Below are 23813 nucleotides of genomic sequence, written 5' to 3'. Positions count from 1 at the left end.
AATCAGAAAGCAGTCGTTTTTCTGCCAATTTTTTGGGTGAGGGTGATTTGCTGGATCAAATTCATCATTATTTGAAAAATAATGATGAATTTGTGCAAACGAAATAGCCGATACACGCTGTTGGCAACTTTTCTTGGCTGAAAGGAAATAGGCACAAGATTGTCTAGCGTCTATCTATATTCAGTTGTATTTATATGTGAAACTAAAATTCAAAATCAATTTTGGTGCAATAAACAAAAGACGTGTCACAGACATCTTTGTGTGTTAAGGGGTTAAACAAAACAAGCAGTGACAGAACAGTAGTAGAAAATTTTCAAGAGAAATACAAACGGTAGTACATATCAATACTTAGGTAGAAAAAGCCATTAAAAACTTTACATGTGGAAAAGTAGCTGGAATAGATGATATTCGACCAGAAATGCTTGAATATGGAGTTTTGCAGTGGCTATAATACTGCATTATTCAGAGTGCCGGTCTGAAGATGAATTCCAGATGATTATAGAGCTATCATAGTTCCCATCTTGAAAAAAAGGAAATGAAGTTGAATGTAAAGTTGAGAAGAATTGAGGAAGCGAAACTTGAAGAAGAATAATAACAATAATCTGGGTTCAGGCTGAATAGAGGTTGTCCATATCAGATTTTCACTTTATGACAAATAGTTGAGAAATCATGAGAATATGACAAGGATCAGGACTTTAGTTTTGTAGATCTTGAAAAGACATATGAGATGCTCAGAGAAAAGTTTTTCAAAACACTACAATTATATAGGATAAGTGGAACATTATACAGAGCAATACATAATCTATATTTAAGTTATCAGTCGGCAGTTAGAATTGAAGAAAATATAAGAAGATGGTTCAATGTAAAATCAGGAGTAAGACAAGGATGCATATTATCTCCACTCTTCATCATCATGGATTGTATTATAAAAGAAACCTGATATGAGAATCGGAGATATCAAACTTAGCTCTTTGCTTTATGTAGATGATGTACTGACACATCCAGTGCAAGTCTCCAGGATTCTCTAACTAAATTGCATAACAACTGTAACAAATCTGGCATGAAAATCAGCAATAAAAAGACCACAATTATGAAAATAGGTTGGGACATAGAAAACTTCAACTGTTCTCAATGGAAAACTTGTAGAACAAGTGAAATCTTTCAGCAATTAGGCACGATTTTTAGTGAAGATGGGCAAATTTGGAAATGGACAATGGAATAAGCAAAGCTGGTATTTGTGAGGAGCCAGTTGAATAAAGTTATATGAAATAAGAGAGAAATTAACCAAAACACCAAACTAGCAGTATCCAAGATGGTGTTCAAAACCAGTTTTAAGTTATGGATCTGAGAGTTGGGTTAGAATAGGGGAGTGAACATATGGCATCAATGGCAGGATTATATTAAAAATGAAAATGATAGAATGCTGGTGAAGGAATTATCAATAATTATCATTTGTGATATTATGTGTGTGTTCTATAAGTTGATTGGTGGAGCAAACAACATGTGATCTTATAAATTCTACACATGCACATGTGCATTTATGATGGCTTTCCCTTGAGGGTACATGTCAGGTAGATGATGATGATGATAATTAAAAAAAAAAAAAAACTTATGAGGAGAGGGAAAGAGATTTGTTTTGAGGAGTACAAATAATGCTACGCACAAAGACAGCACAATACTTAATGACTCTAAAGTCCTGTCTAGGGGTGTGCCCTCTATTGGTGTTTTTAGGCAGCCTAGGATGTAAACTGGGACCTATGATAATTGTTTCCCAAACTTCCCAAAATCATCAGAGGTCCCAGTTTACATCTTAGGCTGCCTAATAATGTCCATATAGGGCGAACCACCTAGATAGAGTGTGATTCACCCACATGTTTCATTGAGTATTGTGTTGTCTTTGTTGTTTGTGTGTTACAAGCATTATTTGTACTCCCTGAAGATGTCTCAGTGACTGAAACAAAATATTGGAAGCACTTAAATTAGTTTTTAATCCTTTCCTAGTGCTGTCAATACTCCATTAAACCTCTAACACGATGATCTATTAGATGAAGTGAGCCAAGTTGTTCTGTTTTGTGCCGGATGGTTCATGAGCCTCATTTTCAAAAAATAAGTTTATGTATTGCAAAAACTGTTTTCTTGGTCTTCCTCTATGGCAGTGGTGGTGAACCTTTTTATGTGCTCATGCCAAAAATTTACAAATAAAGTTGCTGATGTGCCGGGCAGTTTTTAGTAGGGGAAAAATTAATAGAAAATTAATTAATTTATAATCTTATATAATATTTTATAAATAATTATTTATAATTTTATAAATAATATTATATAAATTTATAATATTATTCAGTGTAAAATTGATTATTGTATTATTAAATTGATTTTAATGATGTTGGTTTGAAGAAAAAAAAAGTGACAAAAATATTTATGCATTGTAACTCAACATAGAAGTCAGCTGAGCAGGGGAAGCAGCAGAAGGATGTCAACTTGTCGGCAAAATGGTTGCCATATTTACTAGAATATAACTTGCCCTCGTGTATAACTAACACCCTGATTTTGCTTTATGAAAACAAACATCAAAAAGTTTTGCATATTACCTCGCACATGAAAAATGTTTAAACATGTTCACGTCGAGGCGATAGTAACCCACTCCCTGCGGTAACAACACGCCCTCCCCAATGGCCATTATACTGCAGATGCAAGAAAAACAAGTGTAGTTTTATTGTATCCTTGAATAAGGTACAGAGGCTTTTGCAGTCTGTGTAATATATTTCTCACCAAATAGTGTGATTCATTAGTTAGCGCCGTTTTTATTCCAGCTGTCACTAATTGCATTACTATTGTCCCTCCCACAGAAACTATGCTGTATAGACTCGAGCAAAACCATATGTTGCACTGAAACACAGTATCTAACTAAAAACTCTTGTCCAATTTTTCAGTTACATGAAATAAATGTTTGTTTTATTGCATTTGAAATTCTCGATGTCATTATGACAGATCACAAAGGCTAACTTCAAATAAAATTCTACCACGAATTGAAACATGCCATTTATTTAAGAGGACAGTCCTTTATTTCAGAGTCCTGCTCTGTCCTTTAGATGTTTTTTTTTCTAAAATGGCCATTTTGTCCTTTATTTTGTGAATTGAAATAGTAAATTGAATATTGATTCCAACATATTTAAAGATGCAATTCATAAATTTTACCAAACCTGCATGGGTTATTTAAATAACTGGGACAGCTGTTTCATGGAAATTGAAGTATTTGAATGGGTCCTATTATGAGAAATCCCTCTGCGGGCAAAGATCGAGGAAAATGTTTTGTTAATTTCCAGTCACTGGAACTTAAATATAAATGACGGCGACTATCTGATGAAGTTTCGTGTATTAAAAGTTATGTCACCAGTGAAAAGATCAAAGAATGGCGACAAAATGATGAGTCCTGCCAGCCTAGATGGGTTGAAATTTTTAAACATTTCGCAGATAAACATGTATATTTTAAAAATTGTTGAATTTTGCTTATGTCTTCCTGGATCCAATGCCCCCACTGAACGAGTATTTTCATTACTGAACAGTATGTGGACCAGTGAAAAAACTCAATTAAAAATAGAAACATTGAAAGCATACAATTATACCAAATGGAACTTTGACATGAATTGTATACAGTTTAAAGAATTTTTAAAACACAAACCTGATTTATTAAAAAAAAGTTCATTCTTGTTAAAAGTATCAAAGCTAAATTTTTTAAAGTAATAACATGATTGTGTAAAATGCTATGTATGTGCTTATATTTTACAATAAATGTTATAAAGCTTTTTAGTTTTAGTGAAACAAATAAATGCAACCTGTTTTTTTTTTTTTATTTATTATGAAACAATTTTTGATTTGTCCTTTATTTTCTCCAAAAAATATGATCACTGTACATATAATGCGTGTGTGAGTTCGCCTGCCAGCTCAAATGCAAACAAACAGGAATAAAATTCAACTTTTTGTGAGTTGAGCCTGCCGGTAATGAGAAGTTCCGTTGTAACGATAAACGACACCTCATCATGAATGTGTTAAAATTAAGAAATATATAGTGAATGTTGTTATGACAATTTCAGATGTTATGGAATTCGGTTGAAGAGAATTAGCATTTCAACTCAACACTTGTTGGTTGCCTTTCTCTTTGGGTCACATGATCTTTTGTTAATACTGCACCAATCATATGTGTATCTTCATTGCTGCCCTCTCATGTAAAACAAAATTTAACTTGTACATATTGTATTAATTAAAAAAAAAAAGTTGAATAATTTATAAGCATATAAAAGGATATCACCTGTAAATCATTGACGTGCCAGCAAAATTCTCGGACATGCTACCTCTGGCACACATACCATAGGTTCGCCATCTATGCTCTATGTCCATTAGTTGGCCTGTAGAGAGCAAAAAACTGAGTGTAGGTGAAGGTGGATGTCTAAGTTGGTATCCCAACAACCTCGATTGACTTTTTTTTAATTGTTTCTTTAGGGATCTTTGCTAGCCTTCTTCAAGAATGACAATATTAGGAATCTGATCTTGCTGTGTGTATCCTAGTATTGTTCGAAAGCATGTTGTCCCAAAAACTATTGATGATATTAACTGCTCATTGAGTAGTCATGTTCCAATCTGGGCACTATATGTTAAATTCAGCTTGACTGGTGGTTTTGTACAGACAAATTTTGGTATTTGAGATTGGATTTCCAGATATTAATTACTTTTATGGAATTGAAGAGTTTTGTGTTTTCTTTTCACTATGTCACTTAGAGTATTGATGTAGGAACCAAGGTACTGAAAATCACTTCAAGAATATGGTCATTTAGCCTAATATTTCCTTCTATTCTGTTCTTTAGGACTTTAACTTTACTGTTATTGATTGCTAACCCGATCAATACTGCATTTTTATATAAATTATCTAAGTGGTTTTGTGCAGTCTGAATGTTAATCAATCAATACAGCATCATCTGCAAAACAGAGACTGCTTATGTAAGTTTGTCCTGCTGAATCTTCAAGAATTATTCTATACTCATTTCCTGTGAGTCTGGATACATAATTGAGGATAATAAGAAAATGTTATGATGCCAAAGAGTCTCCCTGAAGAACTTCAGTGGAATTAGGAAAACTCTGTCATCTCTCCATTAACCATTACTCTTGTATGATAATTCTGATATGGTTCTGCTTAGATTATTTTCAAGGGTATGCCATAATAACTGAGAATTTTGAACATCCTTTGTCTGTTGATTGAATCGAAAGCTTTTGAGAAATCTGAAGTTTAAGATCATTGGAAGATTTTATCTCTTGCTCCTTCTAGCAACCTTTTAAGACAGAGGATGTGTATGACAGTGCTTCTGTTTTTAAAAAAAAACTGCTTGTTTTTTTTTTTAGTAAAAGAGCTGTTATGTATTGTTCAATTCAGTTTAGAAGCATTCTGTTATAAATTTTTAGGAAGTAGTGTGATTCCTCTGTAATTTTCTGGGTATTCAGATTTCTTGGATATTAGTATTATTAGGTCTTCTCTCCATTGTGATGGAATGTTGGATGTAGCTAGAACTGTATTAAAGATATTTAATAGTTGTTTCCAGAGCTCTTTTCCTCCATGTTAATAGCTTCTGCTGTTACACCATCTAATTCAGGTGCCTTCTCATTGTTCTGAGTTTTTAGTGCAGTTTCAGAATATCATTATAGGAATAGAATGCAGTGGACAGCATATTTAGAGAAGGCACAATCCAAATGAATTGAATCAACTAGAATAAAGATTGGGAATGATGATATTAGAGTGATAACAGCCAAAAGCTCTGAATCTATTTGGTGTGAAGCAGAGGTTTACAGGACAGAATATATAATTTGTTTCTGAAAATGATTGCAAGCTGCATAGGCCGATTAACCTTATGGATGTCATTAAGAAGGCCTGTCATTATGGATGATTTCAACTAGAACAATGTTAGAGGGAATGAGAAAGCATGTAAGAGAAGGGATTGGGAATATATAAAGTTCCTGTGGGACAACTTTTTTAAGAAGCACATGATAGAAAGGACTCGCAGTGCAAGAATATTAGATCTGATAATAGTATCTGAGAATCTGTATGTAAATAAGGTAACTGTTATGTCTCCATTTGGAGGCATAACAGTTACAGAAAATGATAGTGCAGTTTTAACGTTTTAACTTAGATGGTATAGCAAAATCTTATAGAGGTTTTGTTTAAACTTCCATTTAATATTATAAACAGAAGCTTGAAGCAGGATCTGGCAATGAGAAACTGCATGATAGTTTCTCAAGAAGAATCAGCATTGCATGGGAAGTAAGTGGTCAGAGGTATGTCTCAAGGAAGCTCTTACTTACTACATCTCCAGAGTTAGGAGATTAAATCACAAGAAAGTTAACTGGATGAACATTGATGTAGCTAGAGTTTTGTTCATCCATTTAAATAATAGCTGCATAAAAAGAAAATGGGGACCCAATTTCAGGAGAAATCTGATGACCATGTTTGGACCAGGAACAGCATGAAGAACATCAGGTTATGAAAATAACTTGGCTGAATAGGAAAGACAAACAGAGAAGCTCTTGAGAAACAAATGTATCTTAATGGAGAAAGAATTGAGGAAGTCAGCAAGTTTGAGTACCTGGGATCCATTATTAATATGAAGAATTGCTGTTCAGAAGATGTCAGAAAAAGGTTAGGAATGGCTAAAACAACAGTCAGAGACCTGTCTAAAATCTGGAAGGATGGATCTATCTCCATGGGAACACAAAGTTGAGGATTTTAGATGTAGTTGTTTTTCCAACAGCGACTTATGGATGCGAGACTTGGAACCTAAAGAAGTCAGATAAGAAATGGATATCTGCTTTTGAGATGTGGTGTTACAGAAGGCTGTTGAGGATATGATACACTGAAAGGCGTACAAATGAATGGATTAGAAAAGATTAGTAGAACTTTAAGGCTCCTTAAGGATATTGACAGAAGAAAGTTAAAATATTTTGGACACATAGAAAGGATGGAAGGAGGACTTCTCAGAACAATAATAGAAGGCAAAGTTCCTGGAAAAAGAGGCAGGGGTAGACCATCAATGAGATGGATGGCTGGCATATGTGGAGTGACTGATCTTCAGAGAGTTGAGGCTGCCAGAAGGGCAAACAACAGGACTACATGGCGAGGCCTAGTGTGGAACATCATCGAGCATTGGAGTGACCATACGGCATCTGTAGATGCCCAGTGAACACAGACAGATGAACAGGTCAATGGAAATCAGAAATCAGAGAGAGAAATTACTTCCCTATCACTAAAGATAACCTTCACTAAGAAGGAGAACAAGATAATTCCATTATGCGATGGTGGAACTAGAACTGATGCATCCAGTTATAGATCAACTGGAGAGGCTAGTTTGGACCTGCATCCAGAAGTAGGTGGATATCACTTTAATGGACAGCATAGGCTTGTTATATAGATAGTGCTAGGGATTCTGAGAAAGGAGGATGACCAGTGGAGTTCTGCAGAAGTCCTTGCTTGGATTGCTGTTTAATTATATTAACAGCATTAGGATGGTCTGGAGGAGAATATCCAGTTATATTATGATGCAAAGTTGGATCAAATGATAAGGGATACACCGGATAGAGAATCCTAGCAGGCTGACTTGAGAAGACTGATTCTATGGGCAAATGTTAATGATATCAATTTAACGTTGCTTAGTGCAGAATTATGCATTTTGGATTGAGGGCACTACAGTATTATATTAATAGGAATTTGCTGCAAGTGGCTGATGAAGCTAGAGACCTCCTAAGGGTAATAGTGAACAGTGAATTAAAGTTTAAAAACCACATTACTAAGGTGGTTAATTTATCACATCAGACATCTGCAGCGTTGGACATAACACTAACATGTAGGAATAAGGAAATTATACCCTTACTTTATGGGGTCTTTGACAAGACTACATCTAAATTGTTGTGCTAAGTTCATTTCCTTACTTGTGTGCAATATTGTATGTGGATTGTTTCTGTTATACTTTACTGTTGGCACGAATAATCCCATAATGAATGGGATATGATATAGTTTTTTTGCCACTATTAGGTAAGTTGATAATGATCACATGAAAATTTAATCCATGTCATTATTATTGCAAAATTGCTTGCTTATTAATACATAATGAGTTCTTATTTAAAAATCTTGTTTTTATTATTTTTCTCATAAAAAGCTTCTGCCACCAGTCAATATTGTGACTGCTGGTGCCTGATGAAGAATTAACTGCAAGTTACCTTTTAGCAAAAAAATCAAAAGTATCAGAAATATAATTGAGGTTGCAATTCCTTTTAAATATCAACCTTCATAGATATATCACTGTATTTGAAATTAGTATCAGCGTTTTTTTATTTATTTTATTTTTTTTTATAGAATGAATAGACTTTCCACTCTTCCAAGGGGATTTGGTGCATTTCCTCAACTTGAAGTTTTAGATCTTACCTACAATAACTTAAATGAGAAAAGCCTACCAGGAAATTTTTTCATGATAGGTAATACTTTTGCTTTTAAATTAAAATAATAGAATATTCTATGTAAATATAATATGAATCTAAAAGAGAGTTGAATACGTTCTTCTTAATACAGCTAAGCTAGATTGTATTGTTTAGGGCTAAATTTTGGAAGTCTAAAATTCTAGAATTGAAGTTCTTGCCACAAAATGAAATATTGAATTTCTGAAAAGTGCAGTCATTCCACAGCAATCGGTGGCACCACCAGGTGATAAATGAGTTTCATTGCCAAGTGTACAGCAAAAAGCTAGTTTACTTTTCCCCATTTCTTCCAGCATGCATTATGAGTGATGTTAAAATCATGGAGACACACAGCATTTTTTTTTTTTAAGATATAACTTTAATGATCTAGAAGGCTGACAAGTCAGTTATTGAATATTCTTGCTGAAGTGTGCCTGGAGAAAGTCCAGGCAGTGGTATTTACAACTGAGACTGTGATTTGCAGAGGAAATACTCCATGCATCTGGCTTAGTAAAAAAAAAAAAAATCTATTACTCTTCATTCAATTTCAACTCAACAGAATTCAAATGCTGACAGATCTTTCCATGTGAAGGGCAGATTTTGCAAATAACTTTTGTGATTGAGCTATGGGGGCTTGATATATATATATATATATATATGAATGACAGAATGATCATTAACTCGGTTAACATACATAGTTTTATGAAAAAATTTCTCAGGTCTAGTCATTCAATTTTTTCATAAAAAAAAAATATATATATATATATATATCATATTGGTGCCAGGAGGGTAAGAAGAACGGAGGAATCTGTTCACATTCTGTTTTCAATAGCTGAAGATTGTATTCTTTGAGGAAGACAGAGTGTGGTGGAGGCTCTTACACAGAACAGAAGTAGTTGGTAGGAATGATGAGGCAGAGAAACTGGTTTGGTCCAGCAAGTTTCAAACTGGATTGTTAAATGGAAGTTTAGTTAGCAGCAGCACTTGTTCTTATGCTTTTGGAGAAAAGTGTAGGAATGATAGTGGCCAGTTTAGCAGAGCATTATCCATGACAGTATCTGGAGAATAGGCATAATGTGGAAACTGATGTCTGTCACAGAGGAATTGAAGTGGATCTGTGAGAGAGAGAGAGAGGGGGGGGGGATCATTAATTAACTGGATAGCATTAAACACTCTTAAAGAGGATTTTGGTGTATCATCCCAAATATGTGAGCAACATTCCATATTTGGCAGATTTGGAATTTGTATAATAGCTATAAAGACATAAAGTATCGTCTTGGATGGAAAAGTACACTGAGTTTTTTGGGGGCTGCAGAAGTTGTTGAGCTGTGTTATGCCAGGAAGGTTAGAAGTGTAGATCAGTTTAAGAAGGGAAATCTGATTGGATTTGGGTATCAGGTTATTATTGAAGGTTTGGAAGGGGGGGGGGTGAACGTGAGCTTTTTTCTTGCAAGAGATTAGACAGGACTGAATTTGCCATTGAAGTCTACAAGGTTGTCCTTGCCCCATTGAAATATATCTAGAAGATTGGAGGGAGTTCAGGACATTGGTCATGGTGGATCTTGAATGCTCTAACAATTGAACACTACAAGGTTGGTCAAATGAAAAGGAGGAATGGAGTGTACTGTCATCCATGAGGCCGTGGATAGGATTTGAAGTCTGTCAGAGCAAGTTATTTTGGATAGCATGCTTTTGGAGAAAAGTGGAGGAATGATAGTGGCCAGTTTAGCAGAGCATTATCCGTGAAAGTATCTGAGGAGAGGAAACCATACACCATGACTTGTAGTGAGCGACACCAGTGAGGCACTTGGTGATCCAGTTGCAGAAGATGAAAGGCAGATGATAAAATGGCAGTGTACTAAACAGGTCCCTTTGCCAAAACTGATCAAATGCTTTTGAAATGTCAAGAAAGACCATGTGAATTTCTCTGAATTTTCCCATAACTGATTTCATATGTATATGCAGAGCATGACAAACATTCTTGCCCAGCCACCTGTGGCAAGTTGATTTTGCTAGCCTTCACATAGCTGCAGGCTGGACATTATTTAATAAAAGTAACTTTCTAAACGAAACTTTTTTTTATTGTAAGAAAAAACAGAAGAATATGCATAATATGAAGAGCCATTCTTCATTGCCACCAAAATCAGTCCTGTCTTATCTTTTGCAAAAAAGCTCACCTTCAGTAAGACTGTGATATACAGGATAATTCAGAACTCTTGGGCCAAACTTTAAGGGGTGATAGAACACACCTCAACAAGCACTTTTCGTCATACAATACATGGTCCGAACTCAAGTGGTGAAGTGCTAGGGGTTAGCAACTACTGTGTCAGGAAATGAAGAAACACAAGAATGACAGAGGAGATTTGAAACAATTGCAGAAATTACAGAACATAAATTAAAGAATTTTATTGAACAAATTACAGAAACTACTCAAAAGAGCAACTGCCAACATTAATGTACACCTTCGACCTAGTGATTGGCATACATTGCAAACACACCAGGTATTTCTCGTACAGTGCAGCGGCAATAAGGTCCTCATAATTTCCTGGATTTTCTATTGTCCAGGAAATGTTGCATCCAAGGCATTCCGCACATCCACGCTGAAATGGGGTGGCGCTCCATCATGTTGGAACCTCATATGTGTTTGAATGTTTGTTGGAACAGGGTTCAGTAATTGTGGCAAGACCTCTTGTAAAAATACGAGGTACGTTCTCCCATTCAGTTGTGCTGGCAGAAGGTATAGGCCAATCAAATGGTCATGTAGGATTCCAGCCCAAACACTTATGGGGAAACGCCAGTGGTACGAATGTGGATGTGTGGCGTGCGGATTTCTGCTTGCCCACACATGATAATCGTGGGTATTAAAAATGTCCTCACGTGTAAAGGTGCATATGTCAGTGAATAAGACAGTTGCATCAAAGTCTGGCTGCAGGAACCACTGTGCAAAATCCACATGAGGCCGGTATTCTGCAGGTGTCAAGGCGTGCAACCTCTGTGCATGGTAGGGATGTAATCGTTCGTCTCATAGAACTCGCCACACCGTCGATTGGGGCACACATGGGAAATTGCTCATGTGCTACATTCGGGACGATCTGCAACCCTATGTAGAATTTCCTCTGTAACACGTGCCGTCCTCACACTCTTTGCATGCCCTGTATCCTGCATGCCGCTGACAAAGGAGCCCATTTCGCACAGATACCGGTGCAATCGCTGAAAAGTTTTACGATCAGGCATGCGTCTGGTTGGAAAGCACTCTCAGTACAGTCTTTGGGCTTCCCTCGCATTCCCGTCCACAGCTCCGTAAATGAAACAGATGTCAGCCTTCTCCTGATTTGTGAAAGAATCAATCCATTTTGCACTCTACGGTAGAAATAACGACGACTGCAAAAACCAGCGCTTATAAGTGTTCACTCGAAAGTGCCCTCTAGTGCTTCACCGCATGAGTTCAGACCATGCATTGTATGATAAAGTGCTTGTTTAGGTGTGTTCTATCATCCCTTAAAGTTTGGTCCAAGAGTTCTGAATCACCCTGTATAAGCACAATCAGATTTCTCTTCTTGGTCTGACTTGCATCTCACCTCTTTCCTGGCACAACCACATTTCAACTATTATTTCTACAGCTGCCAAAAACCTTGTACTTTTTTACACAAGACACTACTTCACACTTTCACAGCTGCTAACTCTATAAAGCCCAAATCTGCCCATCTGTGGAATATTGCTCCCATATCTTTTCTAAGATTGCTCGATTCTGTCCAGAAGAGGGCAGTCCAGCTAATTAATGACCCCTCTCTCACATACCCACTTCATTCCCTCTCTCACAGACATTTAGTTTCTGCCTTGTGCCTCTTCTAAAGATATAGTGCCCTGCTGAATTGGCCACTATTATTCCCCCACTCTCCTCAAAAATCATTAAAAGAAGAGCCACTGCTAACACCCTTTTACAGTCCATCTTGAAACTCACCAAACCAAATTCACTGCCTCCTCTTTCATTCCATCTACTTCTGTTCTTTGGAACAGCCTCCCTCTATTCTACCTTCCCCAGAGATTACAATCCTCAGCTGTTCAAGCAAAATGTGAACAGATTCCTCCTTTCTTCTATCCCTCTTACCCACACACGGCACTAATGTGCTATAGGTCATGTGACCTTTTGTGTGTGGATCAGATATAAAAAAAAATAAATTCTAATAACAAAAATTAATGTAACAAATTATATTTTCTAAAAATAAAAATAAATAAAAAAAATACAGTACCATTAAACTTCATGGACCTCCTGTTGTCTTATTAGAGCAGTGAGAGAAAAAAAGCCCTTTACTAACATGAACAGACAAATTCCCTTATATTCTCATCCCACCTTCCATATAATGAAAAATTTCATCTAATGATATCCTATAACACCTATTCCAAAGATTATACACATCATATCATTCCCTCTTCCTTCTGTTCACCAGAGTCTGTAGTGCATGTACTCATTCTCAGTCTGTCCTCATAATCTAATTTCCATAATCTTGATATAATCTTTGTAACTTTTTTTTTCATCCTTTCTACAGATTGTTTATCCCATTGGAAACCAGGATACCAAATCAGCACACAGTACTCCAGGTGTGGTCTTGACAAGTCCTTGTAAAGAGGCAAAATGATTTCCTTATCCTTACATGTCAAGGTTGTTTCAACATCAGAATGACCCTCTGAGTTATATTTGCAATTTTCACTACATGACCTTTGAACTTCAGACTCCTATCCACCATAATGCTAAGATCCCTAGCCTCATCAGTTTCTTGTATCATAACCCTACTAATATGATACACCATTGGATATCTCATCACTCAAATGTTCATAACTTGACATGTACTAACATTGAATTGATAGCCATTATCATTTGTCCAAATTTCCAGCCTATTTAAATCATTCTGTAAATGCTGGATATCAGTAGCATCCCTAAATTCCCTGTCTATTTTTGCATCATCAGCAAACATCTCCTGTTAGATCCTTCCTAATATCATTAAATGTATAAACTGAACAGCAATGATCAAGGACAGATTGTGGGGTACACCACTGGTCACCTTAAATCTCTCAGATTCACACCCACTCTATATCACTTTGATACCTGTCTGACCATCCACTTATCCAAGTCAAACATTTATATTCCAAACTCATATTCTTCTATTTATGCAATAGTCTTTCATGTAATATCCTATCAAATGCCTTAACAAAAGTTAACAGTATTATAGTGTATCCATTATTACCTTTATCCAACTCAGCTGTAACATTGTTATAAAAGATCAGCAGACTACTAAAACATGACCCCGCTTTATAAACTCATGCTGTTCCTTGCAGAGTATAGCTTGTCTGTCTATTCATTTCTGTACTTACCAGTGGCATACTTCTCTAAAATCTTCACTACCACACCAGAGATACTGATAGGTCAGTAGCAAATACATCTATTTTTGCACTACCCTAGTACAATGGAACTACCATACATTCCTTCCATTCCAGTGGTACCTTTCCTGAGCTGAGACTGAAGTTTTACAAACATGACAAAAGCCTGGCCATTTCAGCTGAACATGCCTTTAGCATACATGCTGATATTCCTTTTGTCCATATTACCAAATTCTTATCCAGGTTCTTCAACCTCATTCATATGCATCCCTAACTGTTCATTCAATGCAGTAGTAGCACTGTGCACTATGTTTTACACCTGGTTGATATATCTTAGCAAAGTGAACACTCATTAATTAAACAATCTCATTAGTTTCTGATACTAGACTACCATCTGCATTCAAATTTATTCTTCCACATTCATTCTTTCTTTTACTTGCTACATAACAAAAATTCTTTTGGATTGCCTTTAGCCTACATAGCTAATTTCTTTTCGTACTCCAGTTTCGCTTTCCACAGAAGTCTGATACATGTGCTTCAACAAGATTATGTACAATGATATTATACACACACATGTACAATATCCTTGTACATAATCTTCTTATGAATCTCTTGGTTAATAAAGTTGCACATCGATTTCACTTCCACCATATTTGTTCCTTGAATTTTAGGGATACATTCAGATTCTGCCTCATTTAAGCACTTTTTCAAAGATTCCCATGCATGTCGAATATATCTTTCCCATTCAGTAACTGATACCATAGGGACCAAAGATAGTATTCTCCCAAGTTTGTCATAATTTCCAGCTTTGTAGTTCAGCATGTGACCTAGCATATCATTAATAAAATGGGGTAGATCTTTGGTGAATACAATTTTTTAATATCAAGTAGAATTTTTCATAATTTGTCAAGCCTTGTACACACACACACACATATACAGGGTGTTTGGGATAAATTTGACAGTTTCGTAAGGAAAAAGAAAATCTTCTTTGTATCTATTAAATTTAATGAATTGACAAAAAAACATTACAGGCAGAGTTAATTACAATACTATCAACAAGATTTACTCAAAATAACCATCATTAGCATCGATCACAGCTTCAATTCTGCTTCGGAACCTCGAACAAGCTGATGCTACAGTCTCCCTGGGAAGGGCCGCAAAAACTGTTTTAATTTTATCCATTAACTGGGCTTTTGTATTACTGGAAGTGCGATTGGTGTCTTTTTCAACTGCGCCCCATACAAAATAATCCATGGGGTTAAGGTCTGGGGAGTTTGGAGGCCAAACATTTGGACTGGTGAAGTCGTAGAAATTTTCAGACAACCATTTTTGACTTTTCCCAGAGGTGTGGCAAGGGGCCGAATCCTGCTGCCATACATACGGCCTACCATTGGCTACCCTTGTTATCCAGGGCTTGACTACAGTTAGCAACTCCACGAACAAAGCCCGAATTCCAATGCCAGGGTTCTTCAACACCTGTTCCTGCAGATTTGCGAGGAATTCTGCTGTACGAACGCAATCAGATCATCTGCTAGGGATCTTTCTTCTTGCTACATCCTCGTAGTCACCATTGCAAGTCTCTAGTTCATGCCTGATTGTTTTTACTGTATTCAGGGAGCATTGGGCAGCAGTCGTAATATCCTTATTTTGATGGCGGGCACGAATCATCATGATACAAGTTATTCTCTTCCATGATTCAGGTGGGTTCCAGCTATCCATCCTTTCTGACATCTTGTATATGAATGAAGAAGGGTCCAAACTTTTAAATGAAGAGAAGTGTGTGTTAATACATGTAACTTACGGAAAAAATAATTAATTATAAATATGTCAAATTTATCCCGAACACCCTGTACATGTGCGCGCATGTGTGTGTATATACAAACATATATATATATATGTATGTGTGCATGCACATACATGTATATCAGATCAGAAAGTAATGACATTGTTACCCTAAACCTTTTGCGGTGCTCACTTAAAATAGAACAGAAATAAGACAAAATATTTGAAGAAATGATAAATGAATAGAAATAAAACAATCTGATAACCTTACAAATAAAATTGAATACACTGAATTGTGCAAAACAATCTGAAAATGTATAAAGGAAGAAATAATAAAATTAAATTGTAAATTTATACAATAAACAATTGAAGACAGCTGCAGCCTCAAAACCAAACAACAATAAATAAATAGTTGCAACCAAACTGTGAGATAGGAATATAACCAGAGATAAATATGCTATAGCAAAAAAAAATTGAAGAATTTTATTCAATAGTATATCAATATGGAAAAGCAAGTGAAGACAACAACACTATGAAATAACTGATAATATGAAATAAGTTGCGTGGAGTGTCAAAGACATGGAAAAGCTGCGAGGATGGAGTCATACTTTAACTTATAAAAGCAAGGAGGTGGGAGTGAAGTGATTTATAGAATGTTGACAAAACTTTTATAAGTTTTATAACTTTTATAAGTGTCTGAAGAATAATCATGCATGGGAAAAGGCTACCCTTATTTTCATAGACTAGGAAGGTGAAGTAGAAGACTTGAAGAACTGTCGACACATCAGTCTACCTCTGGTGGTTTACAAAGTGTGTACAAAATCTTGGTTTATAGGTTTTGTGCAGCTCTAGACCTTGCACATTGACAGTGGACCATATTCAATTTGTATAACAGATTACTGAATGGTGTAATGAATACCAACTACCATTGTCTTAGTTTTATTGATTATGAGAAAGCCTTGGATTCAATAAAACTTCTGCAATACTTAAAGCATTACGAAACCAGCAAGTGGGGAAAGCTATACGTTAGGACCATCAAATCAGCTTACACCAATGCAACAGTTCATTTCAGAGGAAAGATCTCTACTGTGAAAATCATCATGTGTCATCTCTGTCCAGGAGGTTAACTACCATGATGTGACTCATGGTTGACTATGGGTGTAAGGAGAATGTGGTGAGGACCCTGTTTCTTCCACATTGTTGTAAATATTCATGACTGTATTCGTGGGGCCAGTTTGCCTGTTCTGAGGGATGAAAAACCTGAGTTTCCATGTGAAAAAGCCCTCTACCTCCATATGAGATCGGCTTATTCACTTTAGTCAAAAGAGAGACCAGATAGTGAATCATGTTATGGATGGGAATCGAACCCAAGTCTTTCCGACCAAAGAACTTCATCTATACTGACTGAGTTACAGAGTCTCTACTGTGGAAATACAGAGGCATAAGACAAGGTGACATGATACCTCAAAATCTATTCATAGAATGTCTGAAAGAAATATTCAAACTTTTTGATTGGGAAGAAAAAAGTCTGAAGATATTTCAATGATTTATGCTTTGCAGATAGCATAGTTATGTTCACCTCAAGTCAGTATGAATTAGATTCATATATGTGAACTCCAGATTGAAGCAAAAGCTGGTTAAAGATAAACCTAAAGAAGACCCAAGTTGTGTTCAATAACTATGTGCACAACCAGAAATAAGGAAAATTAACAATGATAAAATTGACAAGTGAATCATTACATATACTTCGAAGGATCAAAATTTGCAAGAAGTCAAAAGATGAACAAAGCTTGGGTTGAAAGCATTTTGAAAATTATTTAACATTCAAAAGTGAATTACCACAATGACTGAAGAGGAAACTTTTTAGCCTTGTATTTTCCCTATATTGACATATGGCAGTGAAACATGGACATTAAATGCAAAGGCATTTCAATAACTAAGAACAATGCAATTTAGTATGATAAATAATGTATGCTTGCTATCACAAGTCTGGATTGCAAAAGGAATATTATTATTATTGCGTGACACCTCCAATTAGTTAAGAGTCCATCAACTCTAACTCTAGTGAACTGCCACTACCACTACTACCCACCACCACTAGTATTTTTGTCTGTAAATTGATGTGTTCTCAAGGTCAATATATATATATGTTAAAGATACCAAGCTATTTTAAACCTGGTTTTACTCCATTTCCCAAGTAAGCAAACAGACAAGCAAGTCAAGTTTGTGCCTGCAAGTGTTGCAAGTCTAGCTGATCCTGCACATAGTGCAAGACCAGCTTGCAGGTGCAAACTTGACTTGTTTGTCTGTTTGCTTACTTGGGAAATGGAGTAAAACCAGGTTTAAAATAGCTTGGTATCTTTAATATTTATTATACCCAAGGTAAAAAACTTTCTACACACACACACACACACACACACACACACACACACACACATATATATATATATATATATATATGATAAACACACGGATCTGAAGTTGTGATGTCCTGGGCATATTGCTCAAAGACAAGACCAACAATGGACAAGAAAAGTACTGGATTGGATTCCATGGGAGAAAAAAATGACCACAATGCTGGCCAAAATGAATGGATTAATGAAAAATGATTTGATGAAATTGTCAAATTTGTAGGCGTAACATGGGAAAAAAAAAAGCCATTGACAGACAATCTTGGAGTCATATTGGAAAGGCCTTCATCCAGCAGTGGATCAAAAATGGCTGATGATGATGTATACATCTGAGTTGATCTTCATGTGTAGGTCCAAAATCGAATTGGTAATATTAATTGATTATTTTTACCATAAATGGCAATTAATATTCCCTTAAGTAAAGGGATGTTAATTATCATGTTGTAGTTTATTGTTTTAAATAAGAGATGTTGTGTTTTGGAAAGTAACAGTAAAAGGTTCCATTGCTGGAATTATACTGTAACAATGGCACATTATCTGACAAGAATTAATAAGGAGTCAGTTTAACAATGCATTAGGGAAGCCATAATGATGAAGGATGGCTCCCATAATTAGAAGGATAGTAACAAATAGCCAACAAAGTAGTTGTTCCATTTTTCATAATGGCTTGATCATTCCACATCTAGAATGTCATACATTAACTAAACTGTCTGGATTTCAAGAGATGAGGAAATGTCAAAAAAATGTACAGAAATGATATCAGGACTATATAACATTAAGCTTTGTAAACAGATTGAGCAAAATATACTAAAGTGTGTAATAGAAGATTTAAAAAAATTAAATTGGTGATATGGATAGGAGAATGGCTCAGGGAGAGATACCATAAGGTGGTGTATGGAGGAGCCGAGTCCAGAATGAGGCAGGTCACCAGTGGTGTGCCTCAGGGCTCTGTGCTTGGGCCAATGTTGTTTAATTTGTATATAAATGATATAGGAAACGGCTTAAAGGGAGATATTCAGTTGTTTGCTGATGATGCAAAGTTGTGTAGTGCAATAAAAAATCAAGCTGATGTTGAAAGTTTGCAGGAGGATTTAAATAAGCTGGTAAAATGGGCAAAAGAAAATGGATGTCAGTTCAATGTGGAAAAGTGTAAAGTCATGCATTTTGGGATTAAAAGATTACCAGCTGTGTACTACATCGATGGAAAGGTACTCCAAGAGATTGATGAGGCTAGGGACTTAGGGGTATTGGTAGATAGGGAGATGAAGTTCAGAGGACACATTGCTAAGGTGTCCAAGATTGCACATAGGATTACTTGGTTGTTGAGGAACACACTGACATCCAGAGATAAAGAGGTTATTATTCCCCTTTATAAAGCATTGATACTTCCACATTTGGATTACTGTGCTCAGGTCTGGTCACCTGGATTCCTTGGAGATGAGGAGGCTGTGGAGAGGGTTCAGAGAAGAGTGACCAAGTTGGTGAGTGATATAAAAAATGCTCCCTACATTGATAGATTGAGAGCTTGGGGATTGCAGAGATTGGTTGATAGGCGAAGAAGAGGGGATATGATAGAAACATTCAAATTACTAAAAGGTTTTTATAGGATTGATGCAGGGGAAATGTTTCAGCTGTGTGAAAGTGATGGAAGAACAAGAGGTCATCTCTGGAAATTAAAGAAGAGTGTGGTTAACAAAGGTGTCAGAACAAGGTTTTTTGCCTGGAGGGTGGTGAATGAGTGGAATTCATTGCCTGACTTAGTTGTGAGCTCTTCGTCTGTAAATGAATTCAAGAAGAGATATGACAGATATTGTTTTGCTAGTTTGGGTCTCCCGCGATGAGTCTACTGACTCCATGGAGATACCCGTAATAATAATAATAATAATAATAATAATAATTATGACATAAGTTGGTGAAAAGAGCTTACAAAAGGACATTGACAAAGGAGAAGTCTGGTGGAAAATGGAGAATAAAAAAACTATTTCTGCAGGTTATGTGAAAGTGCATAAAAGAAATACATTACAGTGCTGATGTGATGAGGACAAAACAGTGAATAAATATCTTTTACTTTGTGTGGCAAAATAAATTTTACCTACAAAAATAAGGTATGGCCATTGGCTCACCTCTTTCTCTTCCAATTGCTAACTTTTATATGGAAACTTTTGAGCAATGTGCTCTTGATTCGTTTACTCTAAAACCTACAGTTTGGCTTACATATGTTGACGATGTTTTCTTTATATGGCCACACAGTCGCCAAACTTTAAACGCATTCCTTAGCCACCTGAACAAACAACATGAGCACATACAGTTTACTATTGAAATTGAAAATCAGAACTCACTTCCTTTCCTGGATATGCCAGTCACACATCTTCCCTCAGGCTGTCTATCCTCACTGTTAACTGCAAACCTACACATAATGGCCAATATATACATGCTAATTCATATCACCACCCTTTTATAAAAATTTGGAGTCATTGACACCCTCAAAAACAGAGCTATAACAATTTGCTCTAATGAACAAGCTCTTAAACAAGAATTCAAAATTATTAGTAATACATTTATAAATAATGGCTATAACAAAAATACTATTGATAAAGTTATACATAAAATTCATCAAAAAATAATATAGATTACAGTAAAACCATAGCTATCCCATACATTAAAGGGTTATCAGAAAAAATTAGTAGAATCCTACATTACACCATTACAATCTTAATGCCACTTTTAAACCACCTTTAAAATTAAAAAATGCATTCAACTCCTCTAAGGATCCTCTTTCCCCATTGGCACATCCTGGAGTTTATTGCACCTGTAACCTTATATTGGAGAAACTGGAAATACAATCCCTATCTGTAAAAAAGAAAAGAGCACAAACGACACATTAAATTTAACAATTTTGGTGAGGCAGGCCTCTCAGATCATTCTCTTAACACCCCTACACCAAATTGATTGGAAAAGTATTTGTTCATTACATCATACAAAAACCTGGTATGAACGTAAATTTAAAGAAGCATGTGAAATTTTGATTAAACCACCCTAATCTTAATAATAATGGTGGCATAAAAATCCCAAGAATTTGGATGGTACACATTCAGCCCACTTAGTTTCCAGCAAACCCTAACTTTAGGAACTCGAAACAGTTTTTCAGCTTTTATTGTCCACTATCCATACCAGTTGCTTGTCATTTATATAGATACTTATATAAGTAATCTTTTATTTTTATCTACTATTTATTAATTTTTTCCTTTTTGTAAACATGTTACTCTCCAGTTTAATTTAATTTTGTAACCTAATAGATAACAACAATAATAATAGGACTCTAGCTTTGATGTAGTAAGGTTTTTTTTCACCAGAGGTCAGACCAATAGTTTTAATGGTTGGTCAGTAACTTTAGCATGCCATGTAAATTGTAGTGCAGCTTGTTTCTTTGTATGTATGCGTATACTCCGGATGATGACCTTAATGTGAAAGTCGAAATGTCAAATGTTTATTTTGGTTTATATTAAACTAAAGTTTTACTCTAACACGGTAGTTGTTTATATAAGTTTCATAATGTATAGTGAATAAATATGATAGGCATAACTAATAGTGGTTTGACACAGTTGTGGAAATCTGATATTTGTTGTGAAAGCCTGCTAATGCTGTAATTCTAATGTTTTTGAATGATCTATTATAATTAGGCTTATTTTAGTTAAATTATCAATTCTTTAATACAATTGTTATCCATAAATGTAGAATTTTTTAAAAAAATTGATTAATCCCTAGAAACACTTCGTGCATTGTATCTTGGTGATAATGATTTTGAACATTTGCCACCAGAAGTTGGTCAACTGAAGAATCTTCAGATTGTAAGTATTTCAAATCTTATCGGAAATTTATTAAGATATAGATTATAAATTTAAACTGTGTATTTTTTTTTTCACAAAACATTTTGAACATCTTACTAAGTCATAAAATACCCTGCTGAGTGCAGCAAAAAATGAGTGTAACTGTATAATGATGAATATGCACATTGTATAACTCTATAAAGGATCAGTAATTCGCTGTTATTTCAATCGTGCATGCTAAATGATAATGATGAGTACATGGAAAGAATTATTAACATTCCAGAGAACATGATGGTCAGATGTCATTTGGAAGAAAAATGTCTGCACATTCTACTTACACTGAAAATCAACATTCCTAAGTCTGCAGTTAGCAACGTCCAAGATTAAGGCTAGGTTGGCGTAAAATAACTGACTGATGATTGGATCTGATGCTCCTTGAGATAATTATCTTCTTATCTCGCCATTAGACCCTGGTGCAAGCTTCTATAAGCAGTCCCCTGTATATCTGCAGTATGTAGAGGAACTGTTATGACCTGAAATTTTATTCAAAAGCTGCAGCTCATAAGTCCTTATTAATAACAACAAATACACGTTGTAATTTAAATAAAAATTATGTACCATATTTTACGGACGATAAGATGCACCCCAAATTTATGAGACGATTTTTAGAAAAAAATATTTTATTATATAAAGATATTTACAAATTCTTACTTAATTTTTATTTATTGTTACAATCATTTGTATTAGCAATATTCAGTTTATCTTCACTCTCGATACTATCACTGGTCTCGTTAACGTCATCGTTCGTATTTCTTTCATCTGAACTATTGTTGTCACTCCCTTCAAAAACTGCGTCATCTTCGGTACCATCCATCGCATTACTTATTCCGCATTTCTTAAATGGCTTTATAATCGTCTCTTCTTTCACAGCTTCCCATAAATTTTTCACCCAGGTACATACTTCTGAAATTGTTTGGCCATTTCATATGTCCTGTTGCTGTAACATCGTGATTTGGCTTTGCCATCCATTTGTTCAACTCTTCCAGCATAAAATTTTTGAATGGTTTATTAATAGATCCATCCAAGGGTTGTAATTGATATTGTATTATATTGTAAGTCCTCCAGGAAGGACAGCTAATTCTGTATTCATTTCTTTTAGAAGCTTCTTGATTGATTCTGTTTTATGTGCTCTGAATTGATCCCACACTAACATTGCAGGCTTTTTAAACAACGCACCTGGACATTTTGCCCATATCTTTTGTATCCATAATTTCATTCCTGTTTCGTCCATCTAGCCTTTATCTTGAACATGGATAATAATGCCACAAGGAATTTCATCTCTCAGTAACGTTTTTCTCTTGAAGATTAACATGGGGGGGGGTAGTTTTGTTCCCTCCGCGCAACAAGCTAAAACTACAGTGTAGTGAGTTTTTTCGTGACCTGTTGTTTTGATCACTATTTTGGTGCCTTTTGAATCTACTGTCCGATTTGAAAGAACATCAAAAGTTAGAGGCACTTCATCCATGTTCACAATTTGATTAAGCTCAAAGTTAAATTTCCTTCTTGCTGATATGACAAATCTATGGAATTCTATAATTTTAGCTTCATAGTCAGCCGGCATTTTTTGGGCTAGAGTGGTTTTTGTACGCATGCATAACCCGTGTCTTTCATAAATTTAAAGCACCAAGACGGTGATCCGGTAAAATCTAAAATTCCATTAGCAGTTGTCCATCATTTCGCTTCAAAAATTATAATTTTCTTAGAAACAGATATTCCCATGTTTCGATGATTTGTTACCCAATTTTTCATTTGTACTTCTAATTCTGGCCATTTTTCTAGGTTCGAACAGAATGTTTACATAGCAGTTTTAATTGTTCCTGTTGTTTTCTCCACTCGCGAACCATTTTTTCTGTTGGTGGTGGACCAAAAT

The 23813-nt window shown here is 35.5% G+C and overlaps 1 protein-coding gene across 1 annotated transcript in view; it reads left to right on the top strand.

Annotated features, from left to right (window-relative positions):
* Positions 1–23813, top strand: part of LOC150098836 (ras suppressor protein 1-like) — a 105287-nt gene that overhangs the window by 49169 nt on the left and 32305 nt on the right. Inside the window, exons 5-6 of the mRNA XM_090404776.1 lie at positions 8390–8508; positions 21822–21904. Of these exons, the coding sequence (XP_090260902.1) occupies positions 8390–8508; positions 21822–21904 (202 nt within the window). The remainder of the gene's footprint in view (positions 1–8389; positions 8509–21821; positions 21905–23813) is intronic.

The sequence above is a fragment of the Typopeltis vanoorti genome, chromosome 15 (assembly GCF_054136105.1).
Source record: "Typopeltis vanoorti isolate ZY-2024b chromosome 15, IOZ_Tvanoo_1.0, whole genome shotgun sequence".
In the NCBI taxonomy this organism is placed as follows: domain Eukaryota; kingdom Metazoa; phylum Arthropoda; class Arachnida; order Uropygi; family Thelyphonidae; genus Typopeltis; species Typopeltis vanoorti.
The sequence above is the reverse complement of the archived record's forward strand: the minus strand, read 5'-3'. Positions and strand labels throughout refer to the sequence as shown.